The sequence below is a fragment of the Pithys albifrons genome, chromosome 7 (genome assembly GCF_047495875.1).
Source record: "Pithys albifrons albifrons isolate INPA30051 chromosome 7, PitAlb_v1, whole genome shotgun sequence".
NCBI lineage: Eukaryota > Metazoa > Chordata > Aves > Passeriformes > Thamnophilidae > Pithys > Pithys albifrons.
The window spans coordinates 11,094,150-11,118,070 of record NC_092464.1 but is presented as its reverse complement, the minus strand read 5'-3'; the positions used below and the strand labels follow the sequence as shown (position 1 = coordinate 11,118,070).

Genomic DNA, 23,921 nt, shown 5'->3' with positions numbered 1-23,921 from the left:
CACTGTGGGATTCATCAGTAAAGAAAATCAGTGCACGCATCATTAGGGATTGCTTGCATATGAGTTTCCCCCACCGTTGCACCACTTTAATTACATAGCTTGAGTGATTTTTGATAATTCTGTTAACAGGAGTCCTTTTAAACATATTTTTTCTGCCCTTAATTGAACCAAGAATACTTGAACTGGGGTATCTTGCTATTATACTCCATGGGAGAAGCCATTATATACCTTCAGAGAAGGGAGCTATTATTACTAGTAGCTTGTTTATATCCTTTGGAACGATCCTAGGAAGTTGAAGCTTTCTTTCCTTTAGGGCTAAACTTCATAGCCATTGTTTCTGAATATTGTGCCATTGACATTAGTCTTCATTAACGTCAAACAGCTATTTGATTAAATATGTGGAAAGCAAGGCTTGTTTTTCTTCACTCTTTAGTTGTTTATCATGCAAGGCATCTGCTTTGGGTATGTTCTTGATGGGGTAAATATACTGGGCTGTCTCACTGAAAATCTATTGGAGTGTATGTTGGAACAGATAATGCAATCTAACTACTGTTCTACTATACATATGAAGTCAGTTTTGTGTGACTGTTCCTCAACTGATCATTCCTTTTCAAGTATATTAGTGAGATACATTAAAGCATCTTAAATGTTCCTGATTTTATTTGCTGGAAGAGTGGTTTGTATCTATTTGTTTTTTGGTATGAGTATAGCTTGACGTAACACCTCTATTTTCAGTAATCCTCTCACCATGATCTGGAACTGCTGAATTACAGTCAGGAAAGAACTTGTGTTTGTAAATTCATGGTAAATGAATAGCTTAGAACCTTGTTTTAGAAACGCATACACTTCGGAACACCTTAATCATTGCATTTGATTATTTTCTGTGACTTCGTCTTGAAATGCTAGAGGAAATTATAGAATAGAGAATTAAATTTATCTAAACTCTGAAAGGTTGCGTTACTCATACACCAAGTCTTAATGTGTCTTTAAATATAGCTTCTTTATAATGTGACATTTCAGTAATTTTAAATCTGGTGCAGTAAGTCTTCTTTTATAATCAGTGAGTTTGTGGTAAATAATACAGCATTTATAGAGGTAAATTAAGATGGCAATATTCTGCAGAAGAGGAGAAATACTACTTCTTGTTTTATTTGGCCTTGTTGACTAGAATGATCTTGCCTTTGAAGGAAGCAGTTGAGCTTACCTCAGTGTGTGCATGTTTTCCTTTATTGTGATAATAAGAGATCTTAAATTGCATCTCTAGTTGGATAGTAGTTGTGATGTAGTAACGTAAAGGTCAGTTGGATACAAAATATTAGTGATACCTGCTAACAGATTGAGAGAGTGATCATATGGTTTCTGTCAGCCATTGTTTCTAAGATCACTGGAAATGTAGAGAAGCTGCACAGTTGGTAACTATAAGATGCATTTCTGCATGGGGGATCTGCATTTTGTAAGAATTTGAAATTAAAGTGCTCTTTTGTTTCTTTTCAATTCAAGGAGGTGGATCTTGCATTTAAATGTATTCTAAGAGGTAATAGACTCCAAGTATTCCTACAGATAACCTTGTCTTTCAGAGGCAGTGGGCCAGTGATGGTAGATGAATAATCCTCTTTGTTAAGAGGCAATACAAGAGAGAAGAGCAATCCTGTTCCTTGAAGTTCCTCAGCTACTGGAAACAGTTTGTTCTTGATCACAAAGAACATATTACCATGGCTTGGTGTTTGTTTGGTCCAGGGAGTTGTTCTCCAGAGACAGACCAGCCTGCAAGAGAGAAATCAGCTGTAAATATGTAAGGACATACTCTGAAGACACGAATTTTGATAAATACAAATCTAAGGTGCAATAGGAAAGACTTGTAATGATAACCAAAAAAACCTCTCCATTCTGATATTCACTAGGATTTCACCTCCACAGTGTATCAGAGAATTAAAGGGAGATTTTTTCCAGTTTAAGTGCACTAATGCAGTCCTGAGAAGGGATTTGATAAAAAACTTTGGCTATAATATAATGAGTTCAGCTTTGTGTATCATTTTGATAATTTGCATAAACTATTATATGCTTTTAATGTTATATTGTTCATTTAATTTGACTGCTGCTGGTGTTCTATTGTGGCCAAAGTTCTAATTTGGTGTAGATATCATGTCAATATTTATTTTCAACTTTAAGATGCTCAGATGTCTGCATTAAGCTGTAGGGAGAACCTTTAGTTGGCATATGCATCACTGTCGTGCCTGGTAATTCTTGAATTTAGAGGACAAACCAGTGAAATCTGTTAAAAATACCTATGTTCTGACCCTCTCTTGGGTCAATACTGTATGTATTTCTAAGATCTTTTAAGTTTTCATTTGTTGGTATTACCTGATTTGGATTTCTATGTATATAAAAATTAGGGAGAGAAAGCACAACCCAAAGCTCACAAAGCTCGTGCAGTGAAAATTACACAGTGCTTACCTATGATTGTAAACCTGTATAAAGTTATTCATCTTACTACAAAATTTTGATCCTGCAGGTGCATTTCATTTTTCTTTTATATACTTCAAATATGTTTCTGTTTCAAAATCAAAGGCCTCTATCCACATTAAAGGCTACATAGATTTCTAATGAAGTAACTATAAAAACGTGTGCCATTATGTATGGCTGATAGTTTTCATACAACTTGAAAATTCTTGTGTTCTGAGGGGAAATTTTAGCTTATAATACAGGAGACTAGTTTACCATACCATCTGTCACCTGGACATCAGAGCAAAAGGAACCCAGCTAATGGAAAAAGCTACATCTCTGGCTTTGGATTTTCCTTCTCTGACAACCAGAAGAAGCAGCTTATTTGGGAGGAAAAGCTGGATTTTCTTCAAGTCAGTAGTTCAGGGATGCTTCTTGAGTTCCCAGAGACTTTTCAAATACATGGTACTTATATGAACTTCCAAACTTTCACTGAACATATTTCTTTGCATCTGCTCAGACATGGGGCTTTGTCAATGGACATACTCTGTCCCTGCATGAATATGATCTGCTTTGCTGGGTCTTTCTGATTTTCATGAAAGTCACAGTGGCAGAAATGAAGAGAGCTTTAACTGGAAACAGCTGTTCTGTCTGTGATCTTCTAATGCAAGAATATTGGAAGAGATGGGAAGAGGAGGTGATGCAAATATGTATGTCTGATGGAGGAAGTGCTTTGAAGTCATGCAGCTGTCAGTTTCTACTTTTTAGTGAACAGATGTGTCAGGATCATGATTCCTAACTAAACCTCAAACACTGCTTCAAGTTACCTGACATAGGACCAAGCAGATTGTGTCCATAGTCAAAGACTGGATTGACTGTTCTATAAAAAAAAGGGCTACATTTCACATAACATAGCAATTATCTTTTTCTTTAGAAGTCATTCTGACCAAGTTCTTGTCTGTGTGATTTTCATTTCTCCAAGCCTGACTCTGAGACATGAACCGACTGAGGATTTGTAAATCTAATGGATGAAACTTCGCGCTATAGATATTGCCATGATAAGACAGCTGTTAAACAGATACTATAAAGGAACACTGCAATACAAACCTTAATACTCTTCGTCTTCTGAATAAAAGTTCTTAATGGAAATGTAAACAGCAGATTGGCAGCCAGGGCACTGGAACTCCGCTCTTTGGCTGACAGTGGTGGCCACCTTGGGAAGAGTTTATTTTAGGTAATTTCAAGTACCAGTGTGCTTGTTTGAAAGGAGATCCTTCTTTAAAGGAGCAGGACTCTTCTAAAGTTCTTTGACCCTACTCAGCACCATGTGTAACAAAGAAGAATTTGGTTTCAAGAGCATCTCTGCTCTGTGGTACTTTGGATCACATATCTTCTGTCCCACGCATTTAAAAAAAATAATGTTGGTGCTAAAACCTGGGAATACTTAAACTTCAATTCACTTTGCCTTGTAAAGTCTGAAAGATGGAAATACTTCACTGGAAAGTTGTAAATAATTATAGTTAACTTTAAAAATACTTTCTCATGTTACTAATAGCTGACTAAGTACAATTATTTTCTTAGTCATGATCTTCTATGTGCATAGCAAAGCTGCATTGTAAGTAAAGATGGAAGATAAACATCAACATTTTTAAATTGACTTAGTTACTGAGTAATGCAATCATGATCTATAAAAAGCTCTTGCAACTTATTAAGAATGAGCAAAAATTTTGCTGAGTCTAAAATAGTGGATAATTACAAGACATCTAAAATGAAGACATCATTCAAACAATTTATCGGCATAAGCTTCATTGTTCAAACTATTATACTTCAGTTGGTCACTTATAGCACAATATAAGGAGTTTGTTTCAGTAAAGTTATAGCAATGGATGTGATTAAAAGCAAAAGCTTCAACTGGATATTTGTAGAATGCAAGATGTTTTTGAGTTGCATGATGAAATTTCGACATCTTGTGTTTTTCTCAACTAGACAGAGTGATTGGCTCATAAGGTTGAGTCCTTATGATGTTCATGAATATAAAGATTAAACAACGACTACAGATTAATACCATGCCTTAATTTTTCATGGTCGTGGTCTGTCAAGTGATACCTTTAAATGAGGAGTATACAAGAAAAGCATCTATTATAGCATCCTTTTACTGTATGTGTAGCATAAAAATTAGTTTTCTGTATTTATGGTGCATTAATTTGGGGTTGAATCCACAAGAATTACAGTGATCCAAAGTCTCATGAAAATGCTTTATAGTTACTTTTGACATTAAATTTACTGTAGAAATTGGTGTTGCAATACTTACAGAACCATAATGCTTAAAGGACAGGTTTAGAAGAAAGCGCATCTTGATTGGAACAAGATGATGTTTTTCCAGAATTTTTTCATTTTTAAAGACTCTTACCCTATTGTAAAATGGAATGCATTTCTCTTCACTTCAGTAGCAGCAGAATAAAGACTTGCCTTCTTTTGTAACTCAGAAGCTAATGAGGATCATTTATGCCAATTGAAAGAGAAGTTGTTTGTTCATGGTGTTTATCTCCATCTAATATAATGCTGATAAAAACCTGGAAAAAAATATGAGAAAACCCATAAAAATAGTACAAACATGAGAAAACAAACTGCAGTAGCATGCTGAGTTATCAGGCTATGAAAGAGAGAAAGATTAGCTCTGTGGAATTGTTTAGCAGTGCTGGCATGAGTCAGACCAGATCGTGTTTGCCTTCTGGAAGGCAAGGCTTTGTTATGCAGAAGAATTGAAATATCTCTGTCTAAAAATAGTAGACAAGCAAGTGTCCATGCAGAATGCAAAGTTCATGTTTCTTTACATTTAATTTCTTTCCTCTGCATTCCAATCCTTCTATGATTGATTTTTTTTTCCCTGTCTTGACAAAAATTGACATATTCAAAATACAGAGGTTATAAACGTGATATGCATTGGCAATTGCAAGTGATTGACAGCGTGCTGTGTTCCTTTTAGTTAGAAAAACCAACAGAGTAATCCATCAGAAGTGTATTTGTCTGGGTCTTTTCTATTTGCAGATGTCCACAAGCTTCAACTTAGTATAAAATCACATGTCAGTGGAGAACCTACAACCTAATTGTGTCAGTTTTCAAGCCTATTGTTTTTGTGATTGCAGATATACAGCCCTGTTTTATTCAGTGGAAACTTTATGTATTAAAATCATGCTGTACATTATATTTAGTTTTGACTATATATGTATGTGTATATATATAGTTCTGTACAATCATTTTGTGCATTAACTGTAAGGCCTGTTCAGATGTTGGAGAAAAAAAAAGTCAAGTTATATCCTCTCCTCTGCCCTTTGCTTTTCTGCCCTTTAACACTAGAGGTACACGGTTAAACCTTTTAACTTGCTTTTCACAGAAAATCATTCTGCCCCTCCAGATGTTACCACTTACACCTCAGAACACTCAATACAAGTAGAAAGACCACAGGGATCAACAGCACGGGTGGCACCAAAGTATGGAAACGCTGAACTTATGGAGACTGGTGATGGTATGTCACAAAGAAACACTGGGAGTTTTTGATTATCCTAATTTTTTCAGTGGTTACTGTATGCATCTGCTCTTGTTTTTTTGGTTGTTTTTTGTTCTATTTCTCTGGGCACTTTTCACTTATAAACACCTACAAAGTTGCAGCGCCTTTGCAGTCCTAAAATGATCTAATGTCAATGAAAACAACATAAAGAAATATTTCTTAATCAGCACAGCTGACTCCCTGTAGAAATTGTTTGGCAAAAGAAAACAGTGAGTATCTTTAGATTGGCTTTTATCATGCTGTTTAGTTACAGCTAGTCTGTTTTTTAAATGGAAAAGAATGTGACATGCCAGGATGCCAGGATGGCTACATCCTGCAAAGTGATGTGTTTGAAGTTTTATTCTATGAAGTTTTCTTTTTTTTGTTTTGAAAAACAGTTATTTATAAACCCTTTCTTATCTACTGCTTCTCTTTTCTAAAACTTACTAAACAATATTTCAGCACAGCATGGAATCGTTAACCAATTGCCTCTAAACTTAGTAGCTTCAGCTTCAGAAATCACTTGGTAAAAGTTTTGGAGCCAACCTCATGGAAGTATAGGAAGTTGAAATTTCCATAATGGAGTGACAGAAAGCTATTAGTTAAGGAATAGATGACATGAACTTTGCACTTGACTAGAGAAAAGCAAGGGGGAAGTGATTGATGGGACTGTATTATAAAAATGCCCCTTGCTCCACAATCCTTTTCAGAACTGTGTTTTTCAAAGTGCTCTGTGGACGAGCACACTCCCTCTGCAGATTGCTGGCTGGTGGGGTTGGCTGTAGGGGTGTTCAGAGAATACAGGGTCATGCTGAAGTAATAAAGAGATGTGAACCATGTTTAAGATGGATAATGGACAGATATCCACTCTAGTGTAAAGAAGAACACAGAATAAGTGCCGGGGCAGAGCCTATGACCCACACTTCTTATTGAGCTGCAGCTGAGTCAGACAACATGGGTATGACCAGAGATCATGGCGAGGGCCAATGCCTGACTTCTCACTGCCCCTTGCTGAGAGGGTTCTCTCAGGGTACTGACATCTGCTATAGGGACTTTTTTTCACTGTGCTTCTCTCCCTCAGTCTGTGCTGTTTCCCCTCTGAGTTTGTAACCTCCCTCTGACATTGTTGTATTGTTTTTATTTAAATTAGTCATCATCATTCTTTTTGGCTTTTATGTTTTAATGTAAAATACTTGAGTCACATTATGGCATGACCACTTTCTTACCCCACTTACCATTTGGTGGCATTCACCTCGCAGTTGACTGATGTCTGCATTGATCCCTGTCCTGCAGGAGTACCAGTGAGCAGCAGAGTGTCAGCAAAGATTCAGCAACTGGTCAATACACTAAAACGGCCCAAACGACCACCATTACGAGAGTTCTTTGTAGATGACTTTGAGGAATTGTTAGAAGGTAAAATGACTGTTTTTCAAAAGGTTTGGGGATCTCGTATTGAAACTCTAAAATGTTTGTCTCCTACACTGACTTTCTAGAAAGGCAAGTACACCTTCTCTACACCGGCAAGTACCTAAAACCATGGGTATTCAGTAGAATCTGTTTGTAGTGAGCTTGGCAATAGTGCTGCAGAGTCAGAAGTCTCTCTAATTTGCTCAGCTCCTGGTTCTGCTTGCAAAGAAATGACAGAAAAGAATGGAGGGAAGCTTTGCTTTGAGAACATCAAGCTGTGGGTTGCAGCCATTGTTTCTGAATACTAGTATGAGAAAAACTGTTAGTGAGGGAGCATGTTAAATGTTTTACACATCCTTTGTATAACAGTGAAGCATCAAAAAATGAATTAAATGTAAGATTAGAAACATGGATTAAGTCAATAAATGGAATCTCTTTTGAAGAGGCCAGTGCTTTGAGAATTAAGATTTGCCAGGATGTGGAAATTTAAATTGCCTTCATATAGTTTGTAAGAAACCATGTAACAGAACATGACTTAAATCAATCTGTTGCTTGTTAAAGTACATTTTTTCAGTAGTTTTGCAATTCATCTCATTACTGCATTTTTCCCAGGAAAAAGTATTCTCCATCCCTCTTTAAGAATAAAGAAAGGTTGATTATTCTGAAGATAAATCTATGAATGCTGTCTCAGCAGTTTCTTTCCCTGCTTGTAGAGCTAGTGTAAGGACAAGCACATGCATTCCTGAGGGGTTTCAGTTGCTTGAGCTGCGTTAAAAGTTAATTATTCTGTTATATTTCGCTGTTGCTTCTCAATACCTTCTAATATTGTACTGATTTCAGAATATTTTACAAAGGTAACTTATTCTCTTGATTACAAAGGTGTACGCAAGGTATAGAATTTACATGGTAACTGTGTATCTTTTCATAATCATAAGTTCAACAGCCAGATCCAAACCAGCCAAAGCCAGAAGGAGCTCAGATGTTGGCTATGCGTGGGGAACAATTAGGTGTGGTTACAAATTGGCCGCCTTCCCTGGAAGCAGCTTTGCAGCGATGGGGGACCATCTCACCGAAAGCTCCTTGCCTAACCACTATGGATACTAATGGAAAACCACTCTATATTCTCACTTATGGTGAGCACTCCTCAAACTACTTATGCCATTATATATTCTGTGCAGTGTCTGTGTACAGTAAATGCATAAAAATATGGTGAGAAAAGACCTGTAATGATGCATCTGTTCTGTTTCTGAGTGGGGTAAGAGATTCTGAAGCTATTGGTGTCTGAGTATGGGTAGCTGAGATGTTACAATATGATTTATCTCACAGAGAGGAAAAGAGTCAAGTAGATACACCCATGGAATAACAGATTATAAATTGAAGCCACCTTTTAGACAGAAATTCATCCTGGGGCAGATTTTCCTGAAGATTAATGTCTAAATCCACTGCCTTTGGATATTGTCCAGGCTTTGTTCTGCAAAAGCAGAACCTGGTGTACAAATCTCATCAACTTCCGGAAGAAGTTAAAATAGGATGTTTTTCTGTGTTCTACTGACACTGTAGTAAGTGTGATTTGAATTATTCCTCCTGATATGTAGTTGTACAGTGAGCAAATGTACCCCTTTGAAATAGATTTGCCGGGATATTTTTCAGTATGATCTTTAGTACGTTGTTGTAGTTCAATGTTTACTGCCTGGCAATCTATTGCAACCAAGAAAGGCCAAATAAAAATAAACATAAGGATATCTCTGACAAGTAACTCCCATATTGGTTTTAATTTCACGATGTTCAGGGGACATTTGGGAGATGTTCAAAGGAATTATTATGAATAACTGTCAGACTTTGAAAGCAAGTGGAGCATTACCATATCCTATTGATATGGATGTAAAAAAATACTTTGTTTTTTTTTATTTCTACCTTCTTAGGGACCTTGAGTTCTGTGCAGAGAATGTTGTTACATGCTGTGATACAGAGGTCTGTCTGTTTTGTTCAGTGCTAAACATGCCTTTCCATTCAGGAGTCAGACTTAGTGAAGGTCCCTGGCCAAAAAGATGTTTGCTCCAAGTCTGGCATTGGAAATAAAGGCTTTTAAAGCATAACAGAACCTTTGCAACTAAGGGTCATGCATGAAACATTTTCCCCTCGGATACCTTAGAGTTAAGAAGTTACTTAATTTAGGGGGCAAACTTATGATTCACCATTGATGAATGTTTTTCTTCCTTAAGGACATTTTCTTGGAACTAGGGAAGAATTTAAAAGTTTGCAATTACCTGTTTGCAGAAGAGAAATTCATGTCATCTACTGAACGCCCTAAATAAATTGGACAGGAAAGGAAATTAAGATGTTACTAAGAATCAGATCATTTTTCTGAATTTGGGATTCTGTCCAGAGAGTCTGAGCATATGTCCTGCTTTGCCTGAGGCTGTAGGCTGAGCAAATCAACCCAAGGAACTCATCTACAGGGCTCACAGAGCCACCTAGCCTTCTCTGTCTTAAGATAACTTTTCCTCTTCTAAATTATCTAAATCCTGAGAAAAATAGGACTAAAATTCATGTTTTCACACCTTTCATTGGCAGCAGTCTAGGATGTGGTTTTGCTGTTGCCTTTCAGTAAGGTCAGAAAAAAAACTAGGGTTTTTTTTCCCCCTTCTTTTTATAGATAAAAGAAATTACAAACAAAAACATTTCATAGATTGACTGAATTCTTCTCTGCTAGCTGCATTTCAAGCTGACATTCTTTTTCAGGGAAAATGTCCATTCACTGTGCCACAACGGTTTTCTTAAATGACAGCTGCTTTTGAGATGTCAACATTACAACCACTTGCCATTTTACTGGTGGGTTTATGTATGACTTTGCCGTTGCTAGTCCACCTTCTGTGTCTGCAATATTTTCTAGCAATTGCAGGCATGATATTTTTTAAAGCTGAACATTGATAGACATTAAACCTTGAACTCAGCAAAGCTCATGAATTTTTATCCCTGTGCATAGTTCCACTGGCCCTGGTAGTAATAAACTTCTGAAATATGGGCTTAATCACAGTCCTGCCACACAGTATTAATGAGGCACTGAATTTCCTCATGTGATTGCTGTGATCAGGTGACTTAAACATTAAAATATCAACATTGAGGGCATCTAGTAGTCTTTGATTTTGTACCTCACGGCTATTTTCAGGGTTTTTTCCAATTTAAAAAATAACTAATACCAGGAAATTTCATTTGTCTGACACATATTCAAGAGTTCTAAGAATAATTCCAATTTTCTAGAGTTTTGGTCTTTGACATGTTGTCAACATAGTCACTATGCATGTCTTCTTGAGTATTTTACCTGTGTTTTCTGTTTCTGCTTCAGTCTCTTCTCACACCCCCTTGCCTTCATGGAAATCCTCTTTCTCTATCCTCCAGCTTTCCAGTTAAGAGGAGGCTTCTACATTGTGTATTTTGATCCCTACTTTTTTCATACTCAGCATCTTCTCCAGTTTCTTCTCTGCATGGATGAATTGTAGGTTTTCCTGCTTGTTCCAGACTTCTCTCCATCTTTCCAAAATGTATTCCAGCAGTGTATTTGTAGCTGTCAGTTAGATCACAGGCCATCTGAGTAGGAGTTCTAATTCCCTTAACACCAACCATATTAATCTCCTCTTTAGTGGATTGTTGTAGACATTATTGCCTTCCCACCCGTTTCTTGGGCTGCAACTAGAGTATCGTACACAACCTGGACATTATTTATTTTACAGTAATTCTGTGTCCAAACCTCTCAGGTTATTTTGGCAGTAAGTCCTTTTAAATGCAGACCTTTGGCAGCAAACATGTTGAAATCTCATCCCATCTGCCACCTTGGCCTTGTTTCAAATATCAGGCTCTCTCTGGCTCTGAAAAATGTAGTGTTGACCTGTTGCATCTATCCAAGATGCTTTCCTGTTTGCGCTTGGTGGCCTTGCATGCTGAAAAGGAGCTCCCTGAGAGTCCACAAAATTCTTCCTCTCCAAAGTCTTCCTTACAACTCCTTTGTTGTCCTGTCCAGAGACATCTGTGAGTGATCAGACCAATGGCCAAGCTATGATATAATGTGGCAGACAGTGATAGATTAGTGCTGTAAAACCACCTTGTGTGATTTACTGGAATGAATTTCTCTACCTCATGGTAGCTGATGTGGTTATGTGTTAGTGTGACTTTCAGTGATGAGTGCTTTAGATTGTGAAGTGCTGTTGGGCCATAAGGGAAACTAGTTTAAAGAAGTTACTCTTTCAGCTGTTGCTCAAAATCATCTCTATATTCCCATTTCTCTGCAGGAATTCATCTCATTTGTAATGTATCTCCTGTGTCTTTTTCAGCATGTTTTTTTTGAGCTCCTTGTCTTTGTATCATGTCAGGACTGTTTTTGTCCATGTGTCTGAGATTACTGGAGATAGAAGAAAAGTGTAACTGCACTTGTAGATTTGATCTTTATTTTCAAGAAAGTGTTTGAAGCAGTTTGCCTCAGTTGTGGAAGTTCTTCTCAGTGCCCCAGTTGTAATCTTTATTTAATGTACTCAAAACTCTTAAATTCTTTCTAGTGAATGAAACACTATGAATATTACTTATTTCTCAAATATTTTGTACCTCTGGGAACTTGTTTAAGTGGAGAACATCTTAGTTAAGTTATTCTTAATCCCTTTATAAATCAAATCACTGAATATGCATAAATTGAAATGTCTGAGATATGGGAAGGAAATATGCCTTTATCAGGTTTTATGTCTGAACTCTGACTAGAAACCTAATACTTGCTTTGAGGAAAAGGAAGACAATTTCTTAGTGCTTAGTGCTTAGTGATTTCTTAGAGGACAAATGTGAATGAAGGACAATTAAATCCTATATAGTTCTTATGCTATCACAGTTACTTTTGTTACTTAAAATGATTATTCCAAGAAGAATCAGAAAGGCTGGTGAAAAAGTAAAAAGCTGAAAGTAATTTAGGAATGAGCAAGTTTGGAGCTTTCTTATTGTAACCATTATTAAAAACAACAAAATGAGTACCACTTAACTGTGATTCAAAGAATCTCATTTCCTCTAACACTTTCTGTAATCAGATATTTTAAAAAAACATTTTCAGTAGCTCCTGCATGGTGTTTCCCACATCAGAGGCCTCCTGGAGACAGCAAGGCAAGGCTAGCAAGAAACAGCAGAGAAGACTCTCTGGACAGAGGATCACTTTTACTTTATCCATTTGGATTCTGTGGAGAAAGAATGAATTGCTGATTTTAAAAATAACCTTAACACAACTGTAAACATATTGAGGCCAAAGTAATTCTGCCTCAGCAGGGGTGATGTTGCTTATACTGGAGATACCCTGGCACACCTGAAAGTTTAAAACAGGCCAAAAAGAGCCAACCTCAAACCATGCTGCACCTGGGGTGCAACCTGCACCCCTCCCTGTCCTTTCTCCGAGAATCTCCTAGGTCAGGAATTTCACAGTTATCAGAAGGAGAGAGACGGATTCAGGACTCTTCTGATCAAGTAGCTACATCACCAGACTGTCCTTATCTCTGAAATAACTCCATGCTCACAGAAGTATGGATAGTCATAGGTTTAAGTCCCTAGATAGATATCAGTCTTATGATTGTTTAATACTTTAAACCTTTTTTTCTTTAAAAAAGACAGAAAATTACTCTTTTATATGATTTAGACTGTGGTATCCAGCACTGTAATAGCAAGGTTACCTCTATTCTGAGTATGTCTGGAGTCGTTTATTCTCTGCAGCAGAATATTTTTGTTCTTTTTATTTGGATTATTTTATCCCCAATGACAACACCTTCATTTGCTGCTCAGGATGAATCTAAAGTTTGTGAAGAAAGGGTGAACAAAGCAGTAGAGCTGGGACTATTTCTTTGCAAAACAGAAAAAGAACCCCTCTCCCTGAATAACAGTGGGAAGTTTGCCATTTGCACCAGATTTAATAAATACTGTTGTTTCTATTTAATATAAGGAATGTCATACTGTGATATTGAGAAAATGAATATTTGACAAAATTATTTGCAGTTAATCTTTGGCAGTGTTGCAGTTGCTGAGCACGGACATTGGTAAGCGACCACTGGTTTGGTTTTGTTGAGTTAGTGCTGTGTGGTTCTGAAAAGCGTCCTGAAGATGATAAGGCAATTCATTGTGGTTTGTTTTCTCTCTGAGTTTTCTCCTTTATACAGCTTTTCTCTTAAAACCTTCTTTACATTCAACACAAACATTTAGTCCTTTTACAGATTTGCAAAGGAAGAGGATGGGGATTTACTTCAGTGTCATGTGGGAATCATCTAATTTTTGTTAACAGATCTCTCTTTGTGTGGTTTTTAACACCTTGTGGTGTCCTTTGCCTTCATAATGTGTTGCTTAACCAGATGGGACTGGATAATTATGCCTGCTAAATTTTAGTTGGTAAAAGATCTCGCCCTCTGAATAGACTGTCAAAAAAAGAAAATGGACTTGCCCCAGATGGATGTTAACAGTGTTTGTCACAGCTGCCAGAAAGTGAGATGCTGTTTTTCATCCTGTCCTACTGAGCATATCTGCATATGTGATGTCTGCCAGATATGGCTGAGATTCAGAGGCATAGTGGTACTTGCTCTTACTCACTGGGCAGTGGGAACACTCCACTTAGTTTGCAAGTGTGAAGACCCTTAAAGCTCTCCCTGCATGACCACGTTGCTAGGACAAGAGAGTCTGGCAGCAGCACTGAGCAAGGGACAGAAGTGGCTAAGGGAGATGCGATCATATTTAAAAGAAGATGTATTTCATTAAATGCTTAAGCAGTTGTAATTTAGCAATGATAGATGCAGAGGAAAGCTTAATCTTACCATCTTGTAGAGTTATAAAGCTCTTGGAAAGCAGCACCATAATTTGCAGCTCAGTGGGAGGCAGGAACAAGGTTACAAATTTTAGTAATGACAAGGTGTGTGTTAATTGCCTGTTGTTGGGGTTTTGTTTTCCAAAGTCAGCTAGGGAAACTCTTCCACATACACCTACCAGTCTGCTTTGTTTGGGAAAGAGTTTTGTGGCCTGAAAACTGAGGGGCAATTCAGGTTCTTAAACATCTAGTGCCCTGTGTTACCCACAACGTGTGTGTGTGACTGACAGTCCCAGCACAGGGTCTGCAGAGCCTGGACCCCTTCTGGAGGGTGTGCCTTAAACACCACTGGACACCTCTGTAGCTGACACACCAATTCTTCATTTTTAAATGCCAGAAATTAGCTGTTAGTGTTGGGCTTGTGATATCAGAGCCTGGAATGCACAAATCCTGTCCTGGTGCTGCAGTAGTTTGAAAGGACCACGCTGCCCTGGGGGTGTGGGCAGGAATGTAAGGGTCTGGTGTTTGTGGCAGGGGAGCAGCAGTGCTGCTCAAGTCTCCTTCTCCAGCAGCACATACTCTGCTGGCTGCAGAAAGGACCGAGGGCAGCTCTTTGCTGCAGCAGCAGGGTTGGAAGAGAAGAGCTTCAGCACTGAGCTGGAACACGGGCTGGTCCTTTCACTACCAAACAAATCTATTGCCTGAGTTTCCTCCATCTGCCCACTGTGTTCAGGCCAACTCATTAGAAGATTAATGGCAGCATGTTTATCCGAGGACGGCTGGTGCTTCACTGAACTCTGTCTGAGGACAATGAGACACATCCCCAGTGGCCACAAACAGCCAGATTTCCGATGGAGCCCATGTAACGGAGAGAGTTTATCCTGCACGAGCGTCGGCCCGGTGGTGCTAAGCCCTGTCTCGGAGCGAAAGCCTTGGATAAGGCACATCTGGCCTCCTGGCCAGGCCTGCCACTCCCCGGCACAGATGTGGCACTGGATGGAGGTCACAGCAAGGTCACAGCATTGGGATTTGCAGGAGAGGTTTTAGCAATCAGCTTTTTCCCAGCAACATCTAATCTCTCAAGTTCGCAAAGGAAGAATTACTCTGAATTGCAACCTAGGCAGAACCAAGGAAGGAAACACTTCAAAGATTTCCGTCTTTATAACATCCTCCGTTTGTGAGGGCTTTTATCCTGCAGGCACTGAGTCCTTTGTGTTTCTCCAAGATGCCGGAGGGGGCAAACAGCCAAGGTGGCAGAATAAACCCATGGTTCAGTCCACCCCTGGTCAGAAACTTGCGTCCCATCCAGCAGCCACTGATCTGGCCCAAATCATCCCTACATTCCTGGCTCCAGCTGCGGATTGCTACTTCTTTTGTGGCCCTTTTTTCATTTACTTTTTTGGAACTGAGTCTTATACCCTGCAAGAAAACTTACAGATTTCCTGTTGAACACAATTCAGCTCAAGATGTGCCTGGACTTTGCCTACTCACGAGGGTGCCTGGTGGTCTCTGCCCAGCCCTGGCAGCCCCTGCCCACCCTGGAGCAGAGTTGGCAGCAGCTGAGGGCCGGCAAGACCCACAAGGGTTGGAGTGATGTTATGGAGCTTGCAAGGTCCTTATACCTCAGTTCTTCCCAGCTGAATGCAAACCAGCTGCTTTGCTCCAATTTTCCACAGTTTCATATCCATAGGCACATACATGCCCAGTTACCCCAGCTACTTAACAAAGGTTGGTATCACACCAGTGAATAGAGAAGGAAAGGGCTGTGGTGACAAGAAACTCAAGTATTTTCTGACCACTAGAAAATATTATGAGCATTTTTGGGCAGTTCAAAGTGTATTTAAACAGAAAGGTGAGGAGTTAGGAATGTGCCTTATATGCTCTATGTTTCAGGAGCTGAAATAAAATTTTGGCAGTTAAAGACAAAATGGGTGTAAAGATTTGATTATTTAAAATTTTACTAGAAAATCCTCCTTTAATATTCTTAATTTTCAAGAGAAAATAATGTCTGCATTTAACCAGGTCTCTTAGGTGGAGATGATTGTACTTCTGAAAGATTGCACCTGAATACTGTAGTATGAATAGCCCTTAGATTTTAAAGAAAATATTGTAAGATGGCACATTTGATAGCTGAAAAATTAGTGTGAATATGTCAAAAATGCAAATTTAAGACTTGTAACAGATTTAATCTCTATGGCTCAGACAGAACTTTTCACAGCAGCTCCTTATGTGTCTTGAAAAAGGAATTAAGATTCAATGTTCATTTCAAGCTTGAAAGTGTTTTGTGTAAAGATGGTTCTTTTTTGCAATTCAGAACTTTTGCCAGGCTTTTGATTTCCATTCTTCAATTTCCTGTGTCATTACTAATTGCTCTTTTAAGTTTGTTGCCACTGAAACTTTATTGGTGGAGTACTTTAGGAAAAATAATGTTTGCTTTCTTAAAGCATCCTTATTTTTATCCTACTCCCTTTTAAAGTTGAAGTGTTAACTGTAGCAGCAGGGATGCTTTCAAAGACCTTCTTTCCATCAAATGCAAGTAGTTCTGCCATGGCACTATGAGGGTTAATCCTGCACACGTACTCCTGTATCTATGCTGAGTTTCCAGTGGAACAGAATTGAGTCATGTTTCTTTCTGAGCATCAAGACAATTCAGCATGCAAATACTGGAGTAATTTTAAATAAAATTAAAACTCTGCAATGGACAGTCTGATAATACAATATTACTGTTTTCATAAGAAATTATTGCATTAAGTACTTTCTTCATAAAAAGCAGCAGTGACCCTTCCAATTTTCCTTCAGTGGAAAAAATTAAAATCTGGCCTTCTTTATATTTAAATCAGATTTGCACTTAAATTCCATAGTATTGCATTTTATAACCAAGATGTGGAGGAACTTCCTATAGCAAGTGCTTGACTTAGTTATAAATAGCAATGCTGCATGTTTGGGAGCCTGAACTGCTGAACTCCATAGGTAATCTGTTGTCAGAACCTATTATCGTTTCAGATATTGGTGGGCAGGAATTAAAGATTTGTTACTGTCAGACTGAATACTGCGTAAAGACACTACCTGGGGGCCAGCCAAGCACAAGGGCTGTTAAACTTGGTATTGTTCAAATGGAAGTAACAAGGTCTCTAAACAAAGACCATCTGAAAGAGCAAAGGTGCCAATCACTTGAAGGATTATTGAAATGTGTGTGATGTGGGGAAGAGGTCTTGATGAAATAATTTTTGTTTATAGCATATACTAGTATATAGTATATAGTATAGTAACCTGATAAGGATTAGCTAAGTATGGTGCGGGAAAAATAAAGCAAGGGAGAAGAGAGACAGTAAGGATGGGTACCTGGGGCAAGTGAAATGAAATTGAGAGAAGGGAGGGGATGGGAGCAGGTGAGAACAAAAAGCCAAGTTAAATGGAAGAAGGTGGAAAATTAAAAATGAAACAGCCTTGTGGATGTGCTAAAATTCACAGGGTCCCTGCTGCTTCAGTGTGCCCCTTTGGCTGTGGGGTGTTTTTTGTTTGTTGGGGTTTTCTTTGTCTCTGCTTCTTGGGACTACTTTCCTTTTTCCCTCGGTGACTTGGGGTGAGACAATTGCCATTGGGAAACCTGAGTCACTGCCAGAGGTCAGTCTGTGCTGAAATGTAACTTGTTCAACTTGCTACAGCTGAGGCGTTAGGGTGATGTCTGGACTTGATGGTGTTCCAGCCCTTTCTAACAGTTAGCTTTTGGAGTCAGGATTCAATTTTCTCCGAAGTAAGAAACTTCTGCCATAAAGAAAACTATGCTCACTTTTCTTTTTTTTTTTTTTGTTTTAAGTGTTGCTGTCTTGAAAAAAAGAAGTTCAAAGAAAACTTATGATAAGTATTTAAATATTTCCACTAGTCCCAGTAGTGGTGTCATATTTAGCTGGAAAACTAATATAAATATTCCTACTATGTGTTTTCCACTTCTCAGATATTCTTTCTCATTAATAATCTTGTGAAAAGTAAGAATTTTTAAATTAATTTCAATACTTTTATGTTAATAGGCAAACTTTGGACCAGAAGTATGAAGGTTGCTTACAATATACTACATAAATTAGGCACAAAACAAGAACCAATGGTACGACCTGGAGACAGGGTGAGTATCTCAATGATTTTAAATTGCTAATAGTTCAGATCCAGTGTTGGCAAAGAGAGAATTAGGTATTTGGGATGCTCAGGGAAAATTAGTGAAGTGAATTATTGGGGGAGAGGAACTGAAATCTGCTGTTTACTTGGAAGGAATTTGATCATTCAGGCAGATGTTTTAAACTGTGAATAGTAACTTGAAGTTGTGGCAACATCAAAAATAAACATCCCCATGGAAAGTGATTTTTGGACATAGCACAACAGTCTGTTTAGCAAAGGCTTGCTTATGGAGCCTAGAGGTGTCATGTGGATAAAAAACTTACTAATGACTTTGTAGTTGTTGAGATGGTAAAGACAAGAGAAACATTGTGGAGGACAAAGACAAGCAAAGTAAGCACTTTTTGGCAGCCACTTAAATAAATAAATGACACTGACTGGTAACACAAAGAGTATTTCCATTCCTGGTTCCTGACTGTAATGCAGCTACAGCTGGAGACTGAATCTAAGTGGATGGATAAAGCCCACAGAGAGCCAAAGTTGCAGAGGTAGCACTTTAAGGTGTTAAAGGAAGACAAGAACATCCTGTGGTTTTGCTAACAATGTACTTGCAAACCTACCCCTGTGTCTGCCAAGGCTGGCTGGGTCTGCTGCCCTTTTTCTCTGCCAGAGTGTGTATAGAAAATTCCATAGGTCCCATTCCAATGGCTATAAGCCATGGAATGGATATTCCAGAACAAATTTGTTAGAAATGCAAATTTTAGTCCTTCCCTCGTGCTTAGAGTTGTGAGTGTGGGATTAAATCTTCCCTCCTCAAGGATCTCAGCAATTCTCAAACTGTTGGTGCACTGAATCCTCTTGTGCCACACATACGAAATACAAATCATAAAGCAAATAACTAAATAATCTCTAGATCCTTAATCTAAATTGCTTCCTACAATGGCGTTCATCCAAGACTAGGATCTGAAGAATCTCTTTTACTCAACTTGCAAGTGTGTCTCTAAGCAACAGCAGAAGCAGCAAATTATTCAGGTGTACACATCAAAACAGTCCACCCAGAAAGCTCCAAAAGGAGTAAAACTCACATATGGGCAGTGTGCATCTCTCCTTATCTGTTGTGTGCTGCTTGCCTGTCTTCCTAGGCATTTACTGCAGCAGTCACTGGCATTTCCTAACATTAAGAAAGGATTTGTGGATAATTCAGGCTGAAAGCTGGAAATTTATCTAGGGCAAGACACATAAAGAACAAATTGCAGCTCTTCTAAAGTAAGTCCACCTAGATTAGGGTGAAACAAATGTTTACAGCTGAGTGCTGAAAGCATGTGCTTTGTTGGAAAAACATCTTGCCTAGCATCCCTGTGTAACAGGAACGTGATCGTTTGAAGCAACTTTATGTTGAAGATGAGGTGTTACTGCACTTCTGATGCTCCAGGCTGTGATTATTCTGGCTGTTACACCCTTATTGTAATAACATAAAAGCTTTCTGACCTCTTTGAGGGTGACTTTTTATTCTAACATAATGTCTTTTGTGTGACAACAGTTAAAGGTAGTTTTTACATACTAAATGAAATACAGGCATATATTTCTGATCTTTTCTAAATGAGAATGTAATTGTTTCCTTATGTTAATATTATATAAAGTATTTTATTTTCCCCTTTAAAAATATCTTCTATCAATACAATCTCTGTTTTTCATGACTACCATTACCTCACCTCTTAGGTTCTTTGAGCCAAGAAATAAGTGAACGTCCCTGCCTTTCATTCCCTGCTTCTGGTATTATTCCATGTAGTAAATTGCGTTTGCCTTCTATAGTAACTTCAGAAATTTAACCTTGCATCACCCCAGACAGCTGTCTGGAAATTAAACTTGCCCTCTGAAATATCTACTAGATAACCAGATTCTCTTCTCTTGATATACAGTGTATGATTTGTTTTCCTTCAACCTTATTCCTTTTTTATTTTACACACATTATTTATTTATTTGATACAAGTCTGTTAGTCATTAATGTTTTTGGAAAGGAAGTTAATGCCTCATTCCCACTGGATTTCAGTGAGATTTTTTTCACCTCGATCAGCTCCTTTGCAAAGATTCCCAGCCAAACCTTCACTGCCTTTATGTAAGCAGAGACCACTGCAAAACCCAACAGCCCTCAAAGTAAACTCAGCAAACTCTACCATCCCCTCCATGCATCTGGAAAAAGTCCTGTATTTCCATTTCACCTGAGGCTGTTTATGGTGTAGAATACATACAGTAAGCATGGATAAGTAAGACATATATAAGTATAGAATGCATACAGTAAGCTCTGCAAAGCCATATCCAGCACTTGGATTGTTTAATGTGCAAGTGTGCAAAGTAGCCATGTATTTGCTCTGACTTTACACTGTTAAAAAGTTAGAGTTTTCAGCTTAAAAGATATTTAGGACCCACTTGGACAAGGTTGGTTGGATTTCTTCCAATTTGAAGAAATCAAGTTAATGTATGGAAAGTGACTATCTTAACTAACTTCTGGAAACACTTACAATCTCCAGTAACTGAACCTCAGAGCATGTATGAAAACATCATGATTTTACTTCAACAAAACCTCTATGGACATCCAAGCAGTCAAAACTCAAGAGCTATTACATTGTTTTGACAAATTTCGAGTTGCTGTAATAATACACTGGTCCTCTATGTGAGCCCAAAGGAATTAGGTTGGAAATCATTCACTGTGCCTTTTGCATGGCACTTCAGTTGACCGTGCAGGATAGTTACCAGCTGTGTTACAGCTGTTTAGGACAAGAGCTGAGAATGTCCATCTGGCTGAACCAAAACAAAACTGCAGAGAGGATCCAGCCACTGAGGTCATTCACCAGAGACTAAGACCAGTAGTATTCCCTGCCCTTGCAAGGAGAGCTGTGGTCTATCTGAGTTGTTGGATCCTCAGTGAGGCGGTGCATCTTCACCTCTTCTTTCCCCCTGCCTGTGGAGGATCTCAGACATTGTCTGCAATGCCTCCAGGACTGAGCTGCACAGTTCAGCACGCTGTGGGAAGGAGGGCACCTAGTGAGCATAGTGGTGATTTGCTGTGTTTCGTTTTGGCATTCTTTTTTCTAAATAATTCCCCAACCCTAGTCCTGAAGCTGTGTAGTTCAACAAATCCACACCTAGGCTGGCATGTGTCATGGATGGGACGTTTGCTTCCAGGTATCAGTTGTTTGTGTGCACACAGTGCACAGAAACTTCTACGCTTGGACAATAGTCCAGGCCTAATATGAATCTGTTGTATGAGGCAAAGCGTAGTGGAACAAAACAATGTGTTAATGATTGACATAATGACACAGTAAGTCTGCGTAATCTGAAGTGGTCACACATCCACTTCGGTTTCAATAACTTAAAGCAAATTATTACATTAGAATATAAAATTCTATTAAATCCATTTTCTTGGTTATTTAACACTGATAAAGCAGTCAGTTAATTGAGAAGCAGATAAAAGGTATTGTCAGTATGGGAAACAAGACAGCATGAAAATATTTAATTGAATCCTAAGTGAAAATGTTCATAAAAAGAATATCAAACATATATAAATATTATATACAATGTTATATTCTATAAATATACATATATATAGCATATATAAATTCCTTCTGATTCCTCATTTGTCTGTCACTAGGCATTTGAATAGTTATCTTAGAAGTGCTCTAGTAATCATCTCTATCCAAAAGGAAGCATGGAAACTTCAAGTATCATTTTTTCACACCTAGGATAAAGTATTTCTAATGTACATGTATCTCTTTCAGGTAACGCTCGTGTTTCCTAACAATGATCCTGCTGCTTTCATGGTGGCATTTTATGGCTGCCTGCTTGCTGAAGTTGTCCCCGTCCCTATTGAAGTGCCACTTACAAGAAAGGTAAGGAACTGAATTTCTTCTCTATGCTGCATTTTAAAACTTACTTTGGAATAGATCACAACTGAACATAGCTTTTGAGTACATTTTTGTGGTTAGCTAACTCTGAATCTGAGGATGCAAAGATAGTGCTGTATGGCGAATTATATATAGTTCCTTCTTTTCTGTGATGGAAAATCTGAAGATGTGGTTGCAGTTTCAGCAAATGCAGGTCCTGGAAAAGGAGAGGAAAATTTCCCAAGAGAATAGCTCTGCCAATCCTAGATGGATAATCTCTGTAACCTTTCAAAACATTCTGGTGTTGGCCACTGACAAAGAATCATTGGCAGCAACTGCTGATTTTCCACCTGTCCCTGCTACTCAAGCTATGTTGTATTGCCACTAGTGGAGTGTGTGCTACTTCAGAGCAGTTGTGGAAATACCTTCTCCTGTGTCTCTGTGTGCATATGTGTCCCAAAGCTTCTGTCACCATGGTCCTCTCTGCCAAGGGTGGCACTTGAACAAATTAAGTTCAGGAATTCTTGCCACAGAACATGCATTCATAGAGAAAACTGAGCAGCGCTAATCAAAAGCCTTTCACATCCAGTGTTAGTTCAGAGATAGAACCATGTATTCTAGGGAAGTGTTAGGAGGCAGATAGAGCAGTTCCAGCCAGAAAGAGCATCTGGGGGCAGTGAGGGGAAGTGGGTCAGTGTTGTAGGTGAACCACAGCTGGGACACTTACACTGATGCTGCTGAACTCGCATTTTTTTCTGAGAATGTGTGCCTTGAAGGTTGTAAATACAGCAAAATGTATTTATTCATTACAAGGGTTTTTTGTCATATGCCATGGCTGGCTGCTCCCACATATGCCCTTGTACAATTGCTTTTTTGTTAGCTAGCACTAACAATACTTTACTTTAATTACTTGGTCTGGACTTGTCCACACAAAGAGTGTTCTTTAATCCTTACAAGCTTTTTTTTAAAAACTAAATTCTTTTGGAAAATGTTGACTGAAGACATGAAGTGTTTCCAAGGAAAGAACTGGGAAAATTTTTTGCTTTGCTCACATTTTCAATTTTCAGTTTTCCAGGGTTTTCCTTTGAAATGCTCCAGCATTACAGTACCCTAAAGCAGAAGCTGAAATGTTTGTTTCATGGACAGCTACCCTGCTTTTCAAATGAAAGCCATGAAAACAAGATTTTAAGCCCTCATAAAGGCTTTCTGGTTTGTACATCTCACATATCAAATTAATAGCTCAAAATATCTGGGAATTCCTTCCTAAGTGAACATGTTGGAGCCTTCTTCATGGCTGAGAAGCTGAGTTGTTCTCATAATTTCTCCATTATGATCACACATGCCCTGTGGCCAACATCTGTGGTGGGCTCCTGCCACAGTGAAACCAGAATCTGGCAAGGAGGGAAGGGGTGGGAGCTGGAGGAAGGAGTGGTTTGATGGACTGGTGAAGGAGGAGTGAGTGAGTGAGTGAGTGAGTGAGTGAGTGAGTGAGTGAGTGAGTGAGTGAGTGAGTGAGTGAGAGTGAGTGAGTGAGTGGATCAGATAGCAAAAGGTCATGATCCAGCTGAGCAGACATGAGGGTGGCTGAGCAGAAGGAAGGACACTGGGAACCAAGGGAAGAGGAGACAAAAGATCCCCAGCTTAAACTGGCTAAGACTGGAGGAAAGATGCAGTTGAGCTAGAAAGGCCATGAAAGGGGAGAGGATGGGACCTCAACCACCATACCTGC

At 38.6% G+C, this 23,921-nt stretch overlaps 1 protein-coding gene across 5 annotated transcripts in view; it reads left to right on the top strand.

The window, feature by feature from the left end:
- DIP2C (disco interacting protein 2 homolog C) overlaps nucleotides 1-23,921 on the top strand; it is a 304,530-nt gene that overhangs the window by 194,563 nt on the left and 86,046 nt on the right. For 4 of the 5 annotated variants that reach the window (XM_071559895.1, XM_071559892.1, XM_071559894.1 and 1 more), the window contains 5 exons: nucleotides 5,837-5,968; nucleotides 7,283-7,402; nucleotides 8,332-8,529; nucleotides 18,233-18,324; nucleotides 22,088-22,198. In XM_071559895.1, the coding sequence (XP_071415996.1) occupies nucleotides 5,837-5,968; nucleotides 7,283-7,402; nucleotides 8,332-8,529; nucleotides 18,233-18,324; nucleotides 22,088-22,198 (653 nt within the window). The remainder of the gene's footprint in view (nucleotides 1-5,836; nucleotides 5,969-7,282; nucleotides 7,403-8,331; nucleotides 8,530-18,232; nucleotides 18,325-22,087; nucleotides 22,199-23,921) is intronic. The other variant, XM_071559893.1, reaches the window with a different exon arrangement.